The 19,783-nt window shown below is 39.2% G+C and overlaps 1 protein-coding gene across 1 annotated transcript in view; it reads right to left on the reverse strand.

Moving 5' to 3' along the window:
* Positions 1 to 19,783, reverse strand: part of RAB3C (RAB3C, member RAS oncogene family) — a 121,035-nt gene that overhangs the window by 7,341 nt on the left and 93,911 nt on the right. Inside the window, exon 3 of the mRNA XM_010580554.1 lies at positions 4,786 to 4,910. Coding sequence (XP_010578856.1) covers positions 4,786 to 4,910 — 125 coding nt within the window. The remainder of the gene's footprint in view (positions 1 to 4,785; positions 4,911 to 19,783) is intronic.

The following is a 19,783-nucleotide window of genomic DNA, read 5'->3' on the forward strand; positions in this document are numbered from 1 at the left end:
CATTGCCCTGAAAACTGCTGGACAGAACATAGAGCCAGAGGTAGATTTTAGTGGGACATCACACTAGATGATCACCAGAGGTCCCTTTCAACCAACATTACTATGATACAACAGCTCCGTTTCCCAGAGCCTTAACCAACCTGAGCCAAAAAGGTAGGATAGGACAAACAAGACCGTACAGAAAAGGTGGCCAGACATTTGGGGCAGATCTTGCAGTACCCCCATAGTACCTGGTGCAGCATAAACACAATAGGCATGGTTTGGACCTATGGCAGGATTGTACTTTTGCAGCAACCTTAGGCGCCCTGGTCTTAAAGACTCTGTATACTCTGTAATGGCAGTACTTGCAATTTAAAACTGATGAGTGTTGAAATAATTTGTAGCACACACATAGCAAATAGGAGCACACAAACAACCAAAGAACACATATAAAATTATGTACCTAATTTGCATGCACAGCAAAATGTCATAAATTGAGAAATTGTATGTTGAACTACTTATGCAACTGTCCATTTGCATGTGCAGTTACTCAGAGTCTCTTCAAAGCTCTGTGCACACCTGTGCCTGCTAATCCTTTGACAGAATGTAGATCACAATGTATCATACAGACCGCAAATAGAAGGAACCAAGAAATTCATACCATCTGTCAGTCATTCTTTTTATTTCTGTTCTGACAAGTGACACCAAGCTTTGAACTCGGCTGCGATGCAGGAGATGAATATGTCAGAAAAGCTGTGTAAGTAATGCAGCTGGCAAGTGTGCATGCATTTTTCTTGCAAGAAGTTCCAAGCCTTTTTTACTAAAATGCTTTAAAGCATGTAAGTGCTGACTATATTGGGGTTTCACTCATTAACCAATACATGTAGTGCTCAGAGCAAACATTCCTGAAGAGACAAAATAGTATAAGCATTATGTTCCACACCCTTTTTTTGTAGTGATTAGTGCATAAACTTGTTTAAATGTGTTTGCTGTGTTTCCTGTGTCAATATTAACATTACGTTAATTAGTTCTCTCTACTGGCTGGTTTGTCATGTTTCTGTATTTTCTCAGTATGGTATCTCTGTGAGGTAAAGTTACATGACTCAACTGAATTTATTTGAACCTGTCTGTTTTCACCTCATTCTTATATTACTCCTTTAATGATGTTATTAAGTTAAACAACCATGAACTAATTTCTGAAAAATGCCTGTACCATTTACAAAAAGTACTGAATAGGGTGACAAGGAATGGCTAAGGTGTGACATGGTCTTTGTGTCTGGAAGGACAAAATAGTCTGGGAATTTCGGCCTGGAGAAAAAGGAGGGGTATGATAGAGGTCTCTGAAACCAACCATGTTGCAAAGCAGGTAACGGCAAACAATTGTTCACTGTTTCACAAAATGCAACAGTGAAGAAACATCAGATAAAACTAGCAAGGGGCCAATTCAAAGCAGAAGCAGAAAACTTGGATAAACTGCACATATTTAAAGAATGTTGTGGATGGTAAGATTTTATATGGTTTCAAAGACACCCTTGGACAAGTCCATGGGAAAAAATTGTGAAAGGGCTATTGAATATAAAGATACTGCCTTTGGTTCATGAGACCCACAAATATAATTTGCTACAATCTGGGAAAGTATCACTGTATGTTTGTCCTTTTATACCTTTCACAAGGCACCTACTTCTGGCCATAACGGTAGGTAAGGTAGTATGCACCTTGCAGCTATGATCTGTGGTGGTATTACCAGTGTCATGCTTTATGTCATTAACACAAGTGTCAAAAAAATCTAAAATGTAAACAAGACAAAGTCTGTCTTCATAAACATTCTATTAATTTTCCTTCAGGGTCAGATCTGGTTTTCTTAACCATTCCTTTTCTTTTTTGTGAACTTGCATTAGTGTTATGAGAGAGGTACTCGGAGCTACCATAGGATACTTGACTAGTTTAGCCAGACCTTCACAGGTAATGAGGCCTATTGCTGGTTGATCTAAACCACTTGTTTGGGCTATACTTGAGAAATAAGTAAGAGAGACATTTAAAGAAATGATTGATTACACCTTGTTAATAAAATTGAAGGCCACACTTTTCAAAGAGGTCTGCAGCCACAATAGAGGCATAATTTTCCGATGCTGTTCTCAGCAGGACACCCTATTTCCTGGAGGGTTAAATGCCCAGTGTTCTTTTTTGACCTTTTGAAAACCAGGCCCAAAATGTACATGTATGCATTTTCTCAGTGACTTCAAATAAACCAGGGCTGAAAATAAAACCACACTTGAGAATACAGTGTTTCACGACATACTGTTTGTACAGCACTCGTGCGTTGTGCTTGCTTGTAATTGTGGCTGCAATCAGTGTTGCAGACCATGGTGGTCAAAGGGCCCACAGTCTTAAAACTTCTTGCAGGACACAAAAATCTATATCATTATTTTTAAAATGTGCCCGCAAGAGATGTTTCAACTCACTGGCAGAGAAAGAAAAGACAGTCTTAAGTGTTTGACACAACACATGCCCTTCAAACTGGCCACCGTGGCCAGAGCACTTACTACAATTCAGGGAAACTCATTCTTCTGCTTTTCCTGATACCACCTCCCACAATCTCTGAGCAGATTTAAGAAATGATTACAGCTGTACAGGAAACATATAAACATTTTTGTGTGCGGTCTGAGTACAGTAAATGACATGCTGCATCAGAGCCACAATTTATCGAATACAATAATGTGCCCTTGAGATAGCCACAGGACGTATATCTGAGAAGGGAAAATCCCAGAGTAGATAAAGATGGGAATAGAGGATAATCTGTTTCCATAAAGATTTAATTCTAAATCCCAGGAGTTAGAGTTTGCTTTAAAGCCTGAAACATGAGTTTTGATATCTATCTCATTACTCTTCCCCCCCCCTCCAAGCATTGGTTATTACAACTGAGGATTCTTGACTGTACAACATGCAAAGTTCCTTCTCGTCTTGCTAAATTCATGACCTTTGGGATTCCTTGTCAACTCACTGCATTAATCTTTCTATAGGAAAATAGTTTGAGGAATAGAAATTCAGATTAGTTACGTGACTTAAAAAAAAAATCTTCAACTCCACATTGCAAATTTACATTTATTGCCAGACATTTTAGTGTCTGGTCTAAATATGGGGTAAAAGTATACAGTTACATCTTTCGAATCTCTTTCTCCATTGTATACACTTCCCTAGCTCCTGGTAAAATGAATAAATATTAGAAATGCTTACGGAGGGAAGAACAAGTTATAGAAATATATACAATATGACAGGTGTTTCTGCAAAGAAAAATATCCTCTGTTAAAGCAGGTACAATGGTAACCATTTTGGTTTTGTTGGAAACAGTTTTAGAAACTCAGTTCTTCACAAATGTTGGCAATTTTTCCGGACATAACCCACTGCTAAATCTTTTCTGTCACTTTTCAAGGACTAATTTATGGTCATTTTTAATGTATACTTTTGAGGTAAGCTTTTACACATATTTAATGATTATTTAGACAGATGCAAGAGGAAGATATGTTATTCTGATAAATTATTTACCAGGACAAGCAATTGTACAACTAGAAAAATTATTTTAAAAAATAAGGTCAGTGAGCTCTGAATATATGTAAGTTAAGAACCATCAGCATGGGTTTATATCCAGAACAGGTGGTATACTGTGAAAAGCCACCATCTCTCTCTGTTTCCCATGCAGTTACTCTTACAACACCCTTTACCCTAAACACCTGTATCGGAATAGTGACAATGAGATCTTAGTTACACACATATTCACCAGACTGAGCCTTTACTATAGTCAGTTTTAAAAATAATACCAAACCCATGCCCAATACAGCACAGAAATTGACCTCAAATGATGCCATGGTTTGATCTGCACACCTGCTGAGCATGCTCTGCAGAGATCAGCAAATTTGAAGAAAAAAACAGGCCAGGTAGTAGTATTATGATGATGCTCTGGAGATTTTCCATTACAGTTTGGCCAGCGTCACCTCAAAAACATTTCATGGTGTGAAAGGATATCACTGCTGGGCAGAAACAGAAGGAACAGAGATGTTCACAACTCTGTAATTTTCTGTGTGGACAACATTTGCCTCCTAGAGAGAGACTTTGTGAAACAGAGGTTCATGTTATTTACATCTGTGTAAATGTGCAGTAGGTGAATTGTTAGCAGTGGGAGCTGGATATTGGGATCTTTCTGTTTTGGATTATTGGTATTGGAAATCATAACTCAAACGTTCTGAACTTGCAAAAAGGTGTAGTTCACATTTTGAGTAAGGTGTTTCTTTAATCTCTCCTCTCCTCGTTTTTTGTTGTTGTTGGTTTTTTTGGTGTTTTCTTTTTTAATTCTTCCCTGGCTAGGATGTATCTGCCTATAGCTATAACTATCTAAACTTATTGTATATATACAGACACGTGCCTAATCTTGCTGCTTATCACAAAGGCCATAAAGTACTTCCTTTCTAAGGACCTGCATAAGGAACATTTTATCAGATATGTCTTTATTTAGCCTAAGCCAGCCTCTGAGCCAGTACTGATCTTGTGGACACTCCTAGATGACAGACATATCACAGCTCTGCATAAGGTAATCTCTGGACACATGTCCATTCTAATGATGTTACAGTATTAGTGATATCAACAAGGACAGTTCAGACCTCAGCCTGCAGAAACAAAAGGGAGGTTGCGTATGACTATTCTTTTACAGCAACTGTATCATGAACATTTCATTACAAGTAGTTCAGCAATTAATGACATTACTTTGTGCATTCTCACAAGCAGTCATAAAGATTTTGTCATTTCTTTTCTTACCAAGTTGCTCTGCTAAATGTTTGCCTCTCTCAGTGAAGATTACCCGTTCATCCTCCATGTCACATTTGTTACCAACCAAAATAACCTGGGCATTATCCCAAGAGTATGTTTTGATTTGAGTTGACCTTAAAAGAGGAACAAAGAGAGAGAGAGAGAGAGAGAAGTCAAACCAAAGAAAATTTCCCTTAAATCAATTTGAAACAGAATTGTAACAAGACAAAAAAGACAATACTGATTTTGACATCTAGGGTAACCTGATTCTGTTTAATTCTGGATTTCAAACAAACTAAGGATTATCTGTCAGAAATTATTATTACAGGAATAATATCAACACAGGTTTTACTTTTGCTTGTTAAAACAAGACAGTCTTTCAATATATTCTCCTGCCACCAACCTTCTTTCTGTATTTTTAGAAAGAAGTGGTGACACTTTCTCCCACACAATTAAAAAAAATATTTTCACATTTTAATGCAAACCTTATCATCTAAACCCAGAGCTTTGAAACAAAATCAACAGCTTATTTATTTCTTATCTTTCACCTTTAAAAACCAGGATCTAAATTTATCAGCAAAACTTCAAGGCCATTTTACCTTTCTCCTGTTGTTTCTCTCCAGCATGTTCCACTATAGGTCTTTGACCTACCAGGACAACAGCAATGTTTACATTGTGCATTAAGCCATGGACAGGGGCTGAGTTTGAACTTTGATTTACTTTCCATTTAAATTATACAAGCCCCAACCATGACTACAGCTGAACTGGAGTATCTGAGGCCTTGAAACACCATGGGACCTTGAGTGCTGGTGGTGAAACAGCTTACCCTACAAAGGTCTCTTCTGCAGTTTGAAAGCGATGCAGCTAATGGGCAACTTAGGAGCACACCTGGCTGACTGCCACCATTCTGCTGATGCTCAGACTTGCTCTGCAGGAAGGAAAACTCCACGTCCTGGTTCCACGCTCAGTCAGGAGTGATGCTGCTGGCTACCATCCTCTAACTGAGAGCAGTACCTACCCTCAAAGGTAGCACAGGGCACAGCAAGCTTACTCTAAGCACTTACCCTTTGCCTTGGACTTGTGACTATGACTGGCTTTAGGCTCTGAGTCAAGTGCTTGGTAGGATATTAATCTCTCTTCTGTCCCTATGTGATCAACGGAGAAAGGAAAAGGTGTAGAACATCTCCCCCCCCCCCCCCCCATCTCTTCTTGGACAAAATGGGGTGCTTAGGAATACTGCACTGGAACAGAAATTAACCTGCTTAACCACACACTTAGGAAAGGGCACCCTGGAAGGGAATCCTGTTGTGTGTCAGGGCCCTAGGTCTCTGTAAGAAAAGATGGAAGAGCTTCAAAAATCTGTCATCCAAGTGTTTTGGAAGCTGGTCTGTATGGGTGTTAAGTTCACTAGTGACCTCTTCTCATAACACAGCCGTTATCTCTACATATTCAGATCCCTGTCTGCAAAATGTTCCATACACAAAAAAGATCATGATGTAGTCTGACAACCATTTCTAGTGAAAGAGAGAAAATGGATCAAATCTCTCCATCTGGCTTTGCTTATTGCAAGACCAGAGGGATGGATGTGGGCTAAAAGTGCTACAGCCGTCCTTGTAACCCTGGGTCGAATGCCATTGCCCACAGGCAGACCCCTCTTCATGAGTCAAAGCACCTTTAAGCCATGTATGATGGGTTTGTAGTTCCTGGCAGAGGAATTTAAGGGGAAGAATCACACTGCCTTTAGGGTTGTTTTACTTCATCAGAATGACCAAAAAGAAGCTGAAAAAAACCCCAGGCATTTTGTGCTACAGATTGTTCCCTTGGGCCTGCTCTAATCGTTCCTTCAAGAAATTGACACTGTGCTATTTTTAATCTGTTTTATAGCAATTTGAGTAGGTGTTCATAAGGTATTGTGACGAAAGCAGAGGTCAGACTTCCCTGTACATTTACATTTTACTGAAGATAGAATTGCTCAGAAAAAAGGGCACCGTGCATTCATTTTGGCAGAAATGTTCTTTTGGAACCATGCTGAGTTCTTCTGGAATTTGTGGCTAAGCAAAATAGATATTTTTTTTTTAACCACAACTGCATTTGTTACCATAGCAACCTTGCAAATACTAGTAGTGCAAACGTCAGAGGATGGTAGTCCATTAAGGACTCTAAAAGAACTTAGCTTTCAATAGTTCTGAGTTGGAGGTCAATTTGTTTCCCTTATATCAGCAGGAAATTGAGGATGTTTCAAATGCAAAATATACAGTAACAATATTAAGCTTTACAGAAGGAGTTACTTGTGTTTTCTCAAAGGTGAAATATAAGAAATTAATGAGTGGAGAAATGTCTGGAGAAATATCATCACACCAGTGTAAAGAGAATTCCTTCAGCCTTGTTTTTGCAGACTTTCACTCCAGAGCCTTACATGAGTTTCTTTGCTTGAGAATAACCCCCTTCATTTTACTGCAGCCAGACATGATTTTTTTTGTTCTATGAACTATGAGCCTGTGCATTCAAGTGCTTCTCATTACCAAAGTGATTTATTTTTTTCTTAAACTTTTTAATGTGGCTTGTTTATGTCTTACTTTCTAGTTATAAAGAATTTTTTAAGCAACAAGAGATTTTGTCCCTTGATAACAAGTCCAAAGGCTTGTGTTTTGCAAAAGACTCTGTAGTGCAAGAATACAGCTGACTGACCATGAAAATCAGTCAAATATATCCCCACCCAACCCCACATCAGTAGGAGCTTGGATTCAAAGACTATAATAGGCTTATCACTGTTATGTTTTCTTTTAGACATACATTTCCATTAATGGCTTCTATAGAATTTGATTCCCACAATTCTCCACAAAAGCCAACACACAGGTCATTTACAAAAAAGATTTTGCTGTTCCTTGCATACATGACCTTTCAAATGACTGAGGCTTCTGATTAATCCAAAACACAAACCATTGTCCTTGTAAAGAACTTTAGCCTCAGGAAGATTGAAGACATGAAAAGGCAAAGCTGATGTTTGCAGTAAGCTGAATACAGCAATTCTTGTGCAGTCTCAGTGACCTGGTGCATGTCAATAGTAATTCACCCTGTAAATCTTTCACATTCTAGTTGTATGGTAGGCAGGCAATCTGCAACATGCTTGAATTTTTATAATGTACAGACACCAGAGGGGCAGATTAATGCAGGACTTCAATGATCCATTACTTTCAGTGATCAGTGCAAGACTTGTTCTCCCTGTGCTGCAATTCTGCTATATTCCTTGTCAGGAAAGAGCACTTGCTGAATGCTAACTAAAGCAATGCTGTTTTCTCATCTTAAAACAGTCGCGTATTTTCCAGTACTGGTTCAAAGTACTGTAAAGTTACATCAATAAATCTCCAAAAGAGTTTTGGACTATTATGACAGAAGACTGTCAAAGATAATAGGGAGGCTTTTTTCCTTTGTTTGATGGAATGAAATACTATGTGAAAAAAATGTTCAAAACACAGTTTTGTGTTTTGAACTCAAAAGTCCTACTTTGTTTGAAATGAACCCTAGAGGAAAGGCAAAATTAAACAGTTCACACTGGCATATGTCTGTACGCACACTGCTTCGGTATTACTGTACTACCTAGTTCTGCTCCTAGGAAATGCCTGTAATACTTGTTAGTTCACAAAATATTATTCTGAAAATATTGCTTTTTAGTTCAATAGAGTATAACAAGATTTTATATTGCTGTGACTTCTAATGCTGTCATTTACTGAAGGAGAAAATAAGACCAGTGTTGCCTAGGCAAAGCTATCCACTGTTACCTCATCTCTCATGAGCACATAGGTTTCAAAGTTAATATTACAATGCTTAAAATGGTGAAGACCCCATTATAAAGACCAAAGACACTATTATCATGCACTACTCTCCTCCAAATCTGCCAAAAAAGTCAAATGTCAGTTTTGGTTATAGCCAAGCATAGTGAAATGCACCTTCATGGCACAGAGGAAGCAGTAGGTAAAAGGTCTGTGTTGCAGCACAGTATCTTTTGGGAAAAGATCAGGTACAAGCTTAAAGGGCTACATCTATTCTCAGATAAGTCTCTGCTTAATAATAAGAATATTAAGAATCAGTTTAATAAAGAACTTGGTTCTATCAGGAAGACTGAAACCAATCATGAAAGAACAAAACTTTCAAAGAAGCAGGAGACTAACCTTCATGCAGCAGTGTGACCCTGCACCTCTGAACATGCAAGAGCTTCAAATAATTGTCCAGGCAGCAATGAGTCCATGTGTGCTCGTGTGGACATCTTATAAGGAGTATTGCACAGCATGATGGAGTGGGGTTCAGAAATACGCAGCCCCAGCTGGCTGAGGTAGCTGAGATGCTGGAAGCCAAGGTAGCTAGCACAGAGCAATATGGGAGCATGGCTACGAGGTCACTATTGTGGAAACTAGCTTGTTCACATTAAATTACATGATAAAAGCTCATCTGCACATCCACAAAGGAACACAGAGAGACCATGGCAGGTGGGAGAGCTCTAATAATACCCTGGCCCTGGCTGCTTCCATGCCTATCGCAGGAGCCATTGGACTATCAAAGGTCCCCGTCCACAAGCCCAGAGGAGCACAGGGGCACAAAGGCAGGTGACAACCCAAATTAAGGACTTAGAAGAAGGGAAACCACATCCAGGCCCCTCCTAGGGCTGTCCCAGGAAAGCCTCAGCCCCACCGTCCAGGCATGAAACCCATCACCATGGGTCAATACCGGAGGCTTGTATGTCCAGGTGCCAGCAACTGGGGAGACTGGGATCCAGGGGCAGCTACTGGGCAGACTGAGTGTATGAGCCCAGCTGATGGAGGGATCTGTGTTGTATATATGTCTACACAGATATATATTCTCACTAGTGGGCCTCCATGCCGCTCTGCCAGGGTGGGGAGCAGGATGAGGCTGTTTGTGTTTCTGGGAGCACTCTGCATGTCTGTCTGTGATTTGTGTGGCTGGCCAGGTATATATGCACATATATGTGTTGTACGTGTGTGTGTTGTGTGCACATGCCTGCTGGGAATACATCTTCAACCTTGCTACTGGTTGGACCTGTGCCATGGAGACGCAGCAGCCTCACCTCTCTCGAAGCTGTCAGATCCGCATGATATATTTTCCCCTAAGAGTTCAGGCTTAACTCAGCTACACCTGGATAACACTGCATTGTACCCTAGAGAAACCGCTACAGAAGCCAAACCTGCTGCTTGTGGTACTCAATACATTTGAGGTTGCACCCACTGATTGGCATACCTTAGAGTTCACTCTGAATAGATCTCCAGAGGATCACTTTTTAGTAACTCATATATGTCCAGCACAAACATTAATCTAACCTGGAATAGTCTGTAGTATATTCTCACCCACAGACAGCAAGGATAGCAAACAAATTTATTCCATAAAGAAATGCCCATATAGTAAATATATCAGGAATATAAACTTTTAGAGACAGCCACAATCTACACACCACTGTTTGGACCTAGAGCCCTCCAAGGATGCGTGCCATCCCTAGAGGGGCTGGTTTCTAAGGGCTTTTTAGATGAATTATGCAGTAAGTCACATGCACTGACAGGAGAGAAGCACCCTAATGAAAATGCTCCAGAGGGGGCCATGTGTAATGTTTATTCCATCAAGTTCAGGGAACATGTTGTACTTCTGATGTTCTGGTTTCAGAAAGGAGTATGCAATTAACTGGAGTGCATCATCTTTCCAGTAAAACAAATAAAAAACCCAAACAAAACCAAGGCAAAAAAAAAAAACAAACCCAACCCAAAACCAAATTAACAAAACCTCTACCAAACCCTTTTTATTTTTTGAAGTTACTGTTATGTTGTGTTCACTGATTGATCTTTAAAATTCTCCCATCTCTGTCTATAGCATGATGCCTCCAAAGCACATCAGCTGAACTATCAGGGGTGACAGTGTAGTGATGGGATCAGAGGTGGAGTCCAGGTTATCTATTCTAAAACTTTCTCAGTTTATTTAAGTATTTGGTGGTGAAGAGTGTCAGAGGAGCAGCTATGAGTTTGAACATGTGTCCAAAAGTATTCAGTGCTCCCAGCTAAACTTTCTGCCTTTATTTGCAAGAAAGCTTGCCAAATCCCTGGCTACCTCTGAGCAGGAAGGCTGGCTTTCCAGCATTTTCAGGAGACATAATTTTCCTTCTGTAATTGAGGCAATAGAGGGTATCTTTTCCCCCTTCCCCTAGTCCCCGTCCTATGATGTGGGAAGGTATGGCACAGCCCTCTCCAACTCCTGACACAGACTGGGATGGTAAGGGGAAGCTTTGCCATTCCCATCTTTTCAGGGGACAGGATCCTGTCAGGAGCCTTTTCCCACCCTCCTTGTTTGTGAGGAACCCTGGCATTCTCTCCATTCAAGCAGTCTTTTCAACAGGGTGATCCTGAGTTCTCCCTCATACTACCAAGCATCTACGCTTCAGTGTGTACCATATGCTCCATTCCTTTCCCCATGCCCTCCTTTATGTCTCCTAAACCCTTATTATTCCCAGCAATCCTGATAGGTTATGTGCCTTAGGAATGCCCCTGTATCTTGGAGTTTTCCCATCTCACCTCTCTATCCCACTCATTTTGGGGATATGATGGAGATGGGGTCTATATAGGATTATTCTATACAGCAAGTTAAATGATTGCAATGCTCAGTCTTGATGGCCATTTGGAAACTGGCTTTGTACCAGCTGCTCTGCACTTGGTGCTCAGACCCTGCTGCAGGGAGGGCAGGGAGAGATGTGGCCTCAGGCTTTCCATCTGTTCTCCAGTAAATAATCCACTGTTAGTGGGAAACGAGCAGTCCAAAGTGTATAAACCTACCAACCAAAAACCCTGACTTAACTTTCTGATTGGGATTTTGAACACAGTGCTGAGCTTAAAAATTTGAAGCACTCTGAGCAAAAGCAAGACAGAAGAGTCCTGGAGTACTTGAGTACTACTTTTTGTGGCCATGGTTACTAGCATAGTAGAAATATATACTAGAAGTAATTAGTAATAACATCAGTAATAATAAGAAGAAGATCCTAACATTTGCCAGATTTTAGTTGAACTGATGAGCAGCTGGGGGCATACACAGCCCCAAGAAACAGAACTAGCTTTTAGGAACAGCTTAGGATCTTTCCTCCCTTACTGACGAGGAAGATCTGGATATTTGCAACTTTTAAACTCAAACTATTGCTTCTCACTTCATCATTCTGGCATGCTCCAGCTGAGGGTCATAAAAGCTCAATGATTATGGCTAATACAAATTATTTTACTTCTTGTATTCATGAACACCTTTATAATTATTGAAGCAGTTATTGAAAACTGAGAAAAGCAATCAATAAAGGAAATAATTATAAAAATATAAAGCCGGAGTAGATGAACCTGTGACAGGAATGGGGAAATTGCACCTCAATCCGTCTCATCAAGGATTTAAATCTAGTGGATGTCCTAGCATCTCCACTTGTATTCAGAAGAGATGTATACTGAATTTGCGATGCTTTTTTCCAGTGATGGTACCAGCACCTGCTGACTGGAAGTGCTTATTAACATATGATAGAGAATAGGCTAAAGTGTCCCAGAAAAACAGGAGTATTGAACATGGATGGACGGGGGACAAAGAAGGGGAAAATATTAACAAAATAAATTTCTTCCATCCTCAGTATCACAAAGGAGCAAGGCAAAAGGATCTGGGGAGAAGTGGATGTAATAGCAAAAATTGGATATACCAAACCCTTTACTCTTGCAAATGGCCAGGATGTATGACTTGGCCAGGACTGGCTGTATTTGATGTGTCAGTTAATGTTTGTACAATATTATGTTTTCTGTCTGGATTGAAAGGCAAATGAATTGAAAAATGCCTTATGATTGTGAAATAAGCTGATATTGAAGAAACCAGAAGAATGCCAATGACTCACCTCCTCCTTCTGACAGGCTTTATCTTCCTTGTGCAGAGCCAAAGAGTGCACACCGTGCAATGAGAGGCTACACGTTTAACCTTCCCTTGGAGGAATATAAACCAGTGATGCAGAAGCTGCATGACAGGTGTGACACTAACAAATTTCTGGTTCATTTTCAGCCGGAAGGCTAGTCAAAATGCACATTACTCAGAGCATCACAGGTTTTCATTGTTCTGGTAGGAATTGAATCTACTTTAAGGAAAATAAATTTAGCTTTGCCAGTGAACAAAACACAAAAGCTACCTTAACAGAAGAATCCACTACGAGTTTCTGAGGCCATAACTTCATTTTAGAAAACCACGTGCCACATTTCAGTTTTGACAGGTTATGAAGATAATCAAAATGAATCCAGTTCTTTTGGAGAGTAAAACTGGGCTAATCTTTAATAGATACATTTTTATAACATTATGCAAGGAAATATGACATATCATTGTTCAAAAAGTTTAGTTACTCAAAAAAAAAAAGGAAAAAAAAGGAGAGAACAGCTAAAGATGTAAGAGCTGATATTCTCTCTGTGTTTATGACATTTATTCTTATGTAAGTATCTTAGTGGTAATCCATTACCATAACTGTAACGAGGAAGTATATGCTTGCTCTATAATGTCCACTCTGGGTCTGCATTTAATGCAATGCATAAGAACTGACATGGCATTGATAACTACGTAATTCTGTGTGGTACCTAAGATGGGAGGTAGGCATCACAGAGATTTATCAATCAGAATTTTCTTTCTTTCTAATTAACCTTTTCTATCTGTTCTTACCTTGCACATGGAAGTGCCTTCCCATCCAGAATCCTCTGCTGAGTACTTTATTGAATTACATTCCATTTTTAATGTAATATACAAATGATTTTCTTAATAGCCCATGAATTAGCTTTGGTGCCTTTTCTGTACAGTGTTGTTTCAAATAAGAGTACTGAGCATCTGTTGTTGTCAGAAGATAATTTTCTGACACTAAAATGCAAATCCACTGGATAATGGTATATGGCATCAAATGAATATATTGTGGGCAAAAGACATTAATGTTCAAACTGTAATTCTTACATATGTCCCTTTGCTTGGAGTTACAATGAAGCCTGCAGGGCATACTTAATTTGTATTAATCAGGTTGCAGATGTCCTTAATTTTTTACATCTTTGGCACAATCTCTGCATCTTGCTTTCTTCCCAGCTGTCAAATACACCTTGAAACTACTTGCCAATACAAGTGTAGCAGGAGCCCAATTACGCACTTACTACATTAAAAAAAAACCACCAAACCAAACAAAACTGCGTTCTAAGTTAGTACGGTACTCCGTATGCCTTCTCCCCAGTAACTCCTGTGCCTGAGCTCTGATGGCCATCTCTTTAGAAGAAAAGCCCAGCAGGTGAGGTGTTTTGCTGTACCTGCACAGCCAGCACACAGCAGCTGGCACTTAAACAGCTGGCAGTAAGTCCAAGAACAGCCTTAAGCAGAGTAAGGTCCTGCCACACAGTATGTCACCCTGATATTGCACACCCTGAAGGCTTTTTTTGTCATGGAGGCAGATGACAGAGTACTCGTGTGGAAGCTCCTGACCTACTCCTAGGCAAGGTGGACTTTGGCTGAAGGTGTGCAGAATTAATAAAATATAGTAAATTCCCTGTCAAAGTCAACTGTATTTCTTTCCTTTTCCAGGCTTTTTGTTTAGAAAAGTTGAACAGATGTTTACACAGACAGTGGAGAAGAGACAACAAATACTGTGTTGGGCATTAAGGGCAGAGAGAACTTCCAACCTACTTCCTTGCATTTTGTGTCATGATAAAACAGTATAAAATACATTTCAATATTTAATTCTTATTCACAGGAGTACAAAATCCTCCCCTACAACAAGGTTTACTTATGAGCAGACCAACTAATATAACACATTTTTCACAGTGGGACACAGTAACAACACATGTTAATGAAGAGTTTTTATGTCATGTATAATGCCGCAAGCTGTGTCATACTGTGGGAAGTGATTTAGCAACTCACCACACAGACAAAAGGCTGTACATTTTAATTTTCTCCCCACTGAGAAAGCCACCATTAAATTATCATCCTTCAAAGCTACTACTACACATACACAGTGCACACAATCATAAAAAATTAGGGTTTGAAAGGAGATGGAAAAAAGTATTTACAAGAAAATAATATTCATGGAAACAATAAAAGGCAAAATACAGTCTGCACTTGCACATCTTTTGACTATTCCCATGTTTTCATGTTCCAGATGCTTCCAAATAAATGATCCTGTTTATCACCAATTCATGTTGATTGCACAGACTGTCACTGGAGCTCTGAGTAATGACCCTAATCAATACAGCTGATCCTAACTCTGGTATTTGAAAAACGTAGCTGTGAAATAAGGGAGTACTGAAGTCATTTACTAAAGCAACTACAGCATCTGTTTGAGTATATTACACTTTTAAGTAAATGAGCAATTTGCTGTCACTTAAAAATATATTTTTTGCTTGCCATTTTTAATTCATTTATATATATATGGAAACAGGTACAGACACATATGTATGTGTCCTCACATTTGCTGTTTTTCTTTCTCACAGTGATTTTAATAATTAAAAAAAAAAAAAAACCAAACCAGTTAAGCAAGCAATACTGATGCTGAGCAAGTCCTTTTGGTCCTACCTGCTCGTATGTAATAGCTCCCTCTTTACTGCACCAGCAACGGTCCCTTAATGCCAGACTGCACTACTCTGCTGAAGAGCTTCTCTTGCACTTCTGCGGTTATCTGTTAGCCTCTCACCTTCAATCTCAAAGAGCACCTGCACAGCAATGGCATTTTGGAAGTAGCAAAGTTTTTACAGGCACAGTCAAGTTCTTTTGGTTTGTAACAACATTGATAGTTCTATAGCTATACTTTAGCTGGGTCACATAAAGTTATTTATTTTTCCTTTTTCTCTTTTAAATAGCAAATCCAGATTCATATTTGCAATATATATGGTGAGTATCTGGCAACAAAATGTCCCTATTTTAGGGAACTTCTCATTAAACAATTCTCTGGAATTCTGGATTGACCCTGTCTTTTTACTGCCACGTCTCATTATTAAATTCATTGCATATTTGTGGCTATTAATCCCTTTCTGCCTGTTTTGCCAGGAATGCCTTCCAAGTTCCTCTCACTTCTCAAATTCACTGGTTTGGATTTTATTTCCTCTGTTGTTTTAGCTTTCATTTTTTCAAGCTTAAATGAATTCTGTTATTGCTTCTTTTATATCTGGTCTTGTTAGATCATTTTGGGTTATTTTTCTCATTTGGTATTTTACACAAACTCATAAACAACTCAGTCTCATATGCATATAAACTGTGTTCTGAAATGCGTGTGTTCATGTTTAATGAAGGTGTTAAAAAATTAGGTCTAATTTTAATTACTGAAAGAGCTTATTAGGTCATTGAAGCCACCTGTGATAAACTATCATGGACTATCCTTGTTAAGGATTCATCCAGCTTGCAAGCCATGTGTCAGGGCTATCATGTGAGTCATTTTACTTCTTGATAAGATAGACAGCTTTGTTTTACTGAAACATGAAGGATATGTTACTTCTGTAATAGTACGTTTTATACCAGAACTAGTATAAATCCTATCAGCATTTTGTCTTTAAAGTTACTTATCTTGTTATCTTCTGGAAGAAGAACAAATGGTACATTCAGAGCTGTACTTGAACCCTAGGCATAAAAATATGATTCCACCATTGTGTCCTTGCACCAATACCTCTTTGGAAGTAACTTCCCTCTGTGGCTGTACATTTGCAAGCATGAGAAATTTGGGGTCTGAAATTTTGAGTCAGAACATGTGTGGCCTAGTTTTCATCTGAACTATTGAGCTTCTCCCTTTTTCCACACACAGCCGAAAATGGACTGGCAAAATGGCCACTACCTTAATCTCACTGTTAACTGGTATTCGTTAATCAGACGAATATAAGTCATATACCATGCACCTTTTTTTTTTTCTTTCTTTGAGGACCTGAAGGTAAATTTTGAATTAGTCTGGTCACACTGCTTTTGGGATAGTGCTGATCAAAATAAAAACCATTTCACTGTCTACATCCTGCCTGGCACAGCATAGCAGGATTGTCTTGCTGACTCACCCTGCAAGTACGTAAACTGCAGGCTTATTTCTGCTGACTCACAGAGGATGATGGAGGGCATTAGACTTTAGATTTTATTTCTAGGATTAAAAATAAAGCAAGAAAAAAAACTGTAAAAAAATGAAAGAGTTGTGTATTCATTCAGAATATCAGTAGTGCTGCTACCTGATTCACAAATCAAAAGACTGTGTTTATATATGTATGTATGTATATATATATGTTTGCCTCTCAGGCCATAGCTATTATATATTTGAATTTTGTTCTCCATCACAATTCTTAAAACAAAAGTATAGTGCTTGTCACTGACCCCAGAAGCCAGATTTAAAAGGAAACCCTGAGTATGGAGGAAGCTGTCAGCAACGTATGCAGGCATGAATACAATTTTTTAGTAAAAAATTTGGAGATTAGATTTAAAACTTTCTAACACTTTTGAAAACTGAACACAGTGGCATTTCAATATGATACAGCCTAACCTCTCCTAGGGCTCATGTTGAACTTTCATAAATTAAAGTTTATCTCACTCTGCCTGTGATATCTTTAAAGCATACTGTTTAAGCCATGTTAGCTAACACATTTTTAAGGTTACAGCTTCTCTCCAGTAATAAAAAAGAAGTGTTTAACATTGTCTTATTGACACTTTGTCACTGACTTCAGCGACTAGAGACCCTTCTCTGAGGACATAACTATGGGCATTAAACAGGTGCTTGGGTAGACAGTAACCTTTGGATGGAAAGCTTATAAGGGCAAGCATCACAAAATCAAAAGTTCATCAGTGAAATTGTTGTGCATCCCCAGAGTGGTAGAGTGAAGTTATGTACTGGAACATCAAGAGAATAAAACATTTCCTATGCATTGCTCCAGAAGTGAAAGCCTACAATTGCAAAAAGTGTGAATGAATGAGTTGGACAACAGGTCTTTATAAGCCATGGAGCAGAGGAAATGACTGCACTTTACCAGAAAGTGTTTCCAGTGTGGATGTAACTATATCAACAAAACTGGGTGTTGCCCTGGAATGTAATAAACTATCATGCACTGCCAACTCTGATCCTATAGCAAATCAAAATAAAGCAGTAAAACTCTTGCCTTTAAAAGCACATCCCTATTAGATATTTGTCTTGGCAGAGGTAGACAGTTTAAGAGTCACAACTCTTCACAGCTCTGACACAGATGGGCTGGCAGAGGTCTTTTTGGGTGCAATTCATCTGGTCTATTCTAGCAACTACTTTAGAATGAGATGAGTAATGAGCGAAAAGTGTCTGGTTTTTGCCATTGACTAGAAGAGATCCTCATGCTTTTAATTTGGTTATGGACATCTGCAATGTATCAGCTAAATTTATTCCGAGGAGTCTCACCCACAGCTTTGGGTGTTCTCAAGGTCTCCAGGGTTACAGAACTGACTAATAGACTACAAGATTTGTCTACAGAATAACAGTATCAGGTGAAGGTTCCCCATACACCTCTACTTTACAGATATAACTAGCAAACATCCAAGCAGACTTACCTTATACCAGAGAAAGATATCAGCAGAGCTATAACACTCAGGAGATAGTTTAGCTAATGAACTTATATAAGCTTTGTTGTCATGAAACATTTCTAGCCCAGGCTGATCCCCTAAGGCATGTTCACTATCTGTAACTCAAGAAGGAAAAACACAGGACTTAATTAGCTTGTGGCAGACTACTAGGACAGCTGAGTACATCTGTGTGTGTATTGCAGAACTGCAGAAGGGTTACAGTCTAGGGCAAGGTGGCACCATCTCCTGCCATCCAGCTTCCTTTCCTCCTTTCATTTATGATCTCCGCCATCTGACCTCTTTCTCAGAATGAGTAGAGGGCCTCTCCTCTTTCACCTCTGCTGCGGACAGAGTATTATTCTCCTCCTATTCCTTTGTATGATTTCAGTCTAAACCAAGCATCCCCAGGGCAAGTGGAAAAAAACCCTGATGAGTGGACGTGAAGAATTCTGAGGAGGTCTGGGCACGTTTGCTAGGCTGAGCAGATGAGAAAAGCCAATGTGATGCTCCTCTGTCATGTGGAGATCCTAAGGATATCATCCTGACCCTGGACTAAGTTGCAGGCCTAGCTCTGCCTCTTCCTCCTCAATAGAGATGTGTAGAAACTCCAGCCTGGAGATAGAAGGACAGTGGTTGCAGGGACCTATATTTCCCACAGACCAGGTGCTGGTAGGGAGTCTAACTTGATTAAGAAAAATGGGATTCTGTGGATCACTTACAATCAGTAAGAATTCCTTATGAGAATCCTAAAAGCTGCAGCAATCAGCTTGGTATGAACCATTTAACTATTTATGTCCAGAATGAGCTGTAAAAGAAGCACTAAACATACTCAAATGTAACCACATGTATTCAAAAGGAAGGCAAACGCTGTCTTTTTCTTTTTTGCAAACCCAAGAACTTATCCAACTGCCACAAAACAGCTCTGTGGAAAGAAAAAAAAAGAAAAAAGAAAAAAGAAAAAAGAAAAAAAAAAGAAAAAAAAAAGAAAATACTAAGGTTAACAAACCTCATTTCTTCCCTTAAGTTTAGTTCAGCTATATCAAGTCTGTGACCACTACTGAAGATGCACTGACTCTACTCCCTGTTTCTGAAGCTTCAATTTGCTATGCAGAATCTCAGCATTCATTATTTCTCAGGAAAGTTAAAACTTCAATCATTTTAGTTGTTAAAACTTCTGACGGCAAAAGCAACACTACTGCTTCTATACACAGGGAACCAGAAGCCCAAGTGCTACTAACAGCTTCACCCACCACTGCTGGTTGTAACTCAGAAAGGTCTATTAGAAAGTCCATGGGGAGAACTCCTCATCTGACCATTGTCTGTGAATGGCATCACATTGGACTGTGAGTGTTTTTGGGGGATAACCATGACTTTTCCTATGCTGATCAGCAGAGCTAAAAAAGACTAAAACGGAGGAGTGATGTATCTGAAAAGCCTGATGGTCTTA

The sequence above is a fragment of the Haliaeetus leucocephalus genome, unplaced genomic scaffold (genome assembly GCF_000737465.1).
Source record: "Haliaeetus leucocephalus isolate CR32 unplaced genomic scaffold, Haliaeetus_leucocephalus-4.0 Scaffold722, whole genome shotgun sequence".
Classification (NCBI taxonomy): Eukaryota; Metazoa; Chordata; class Aves; order Accipitriformes; family Accipitridae; genus Haliaeetus; species Haliaeetus leucocephalus.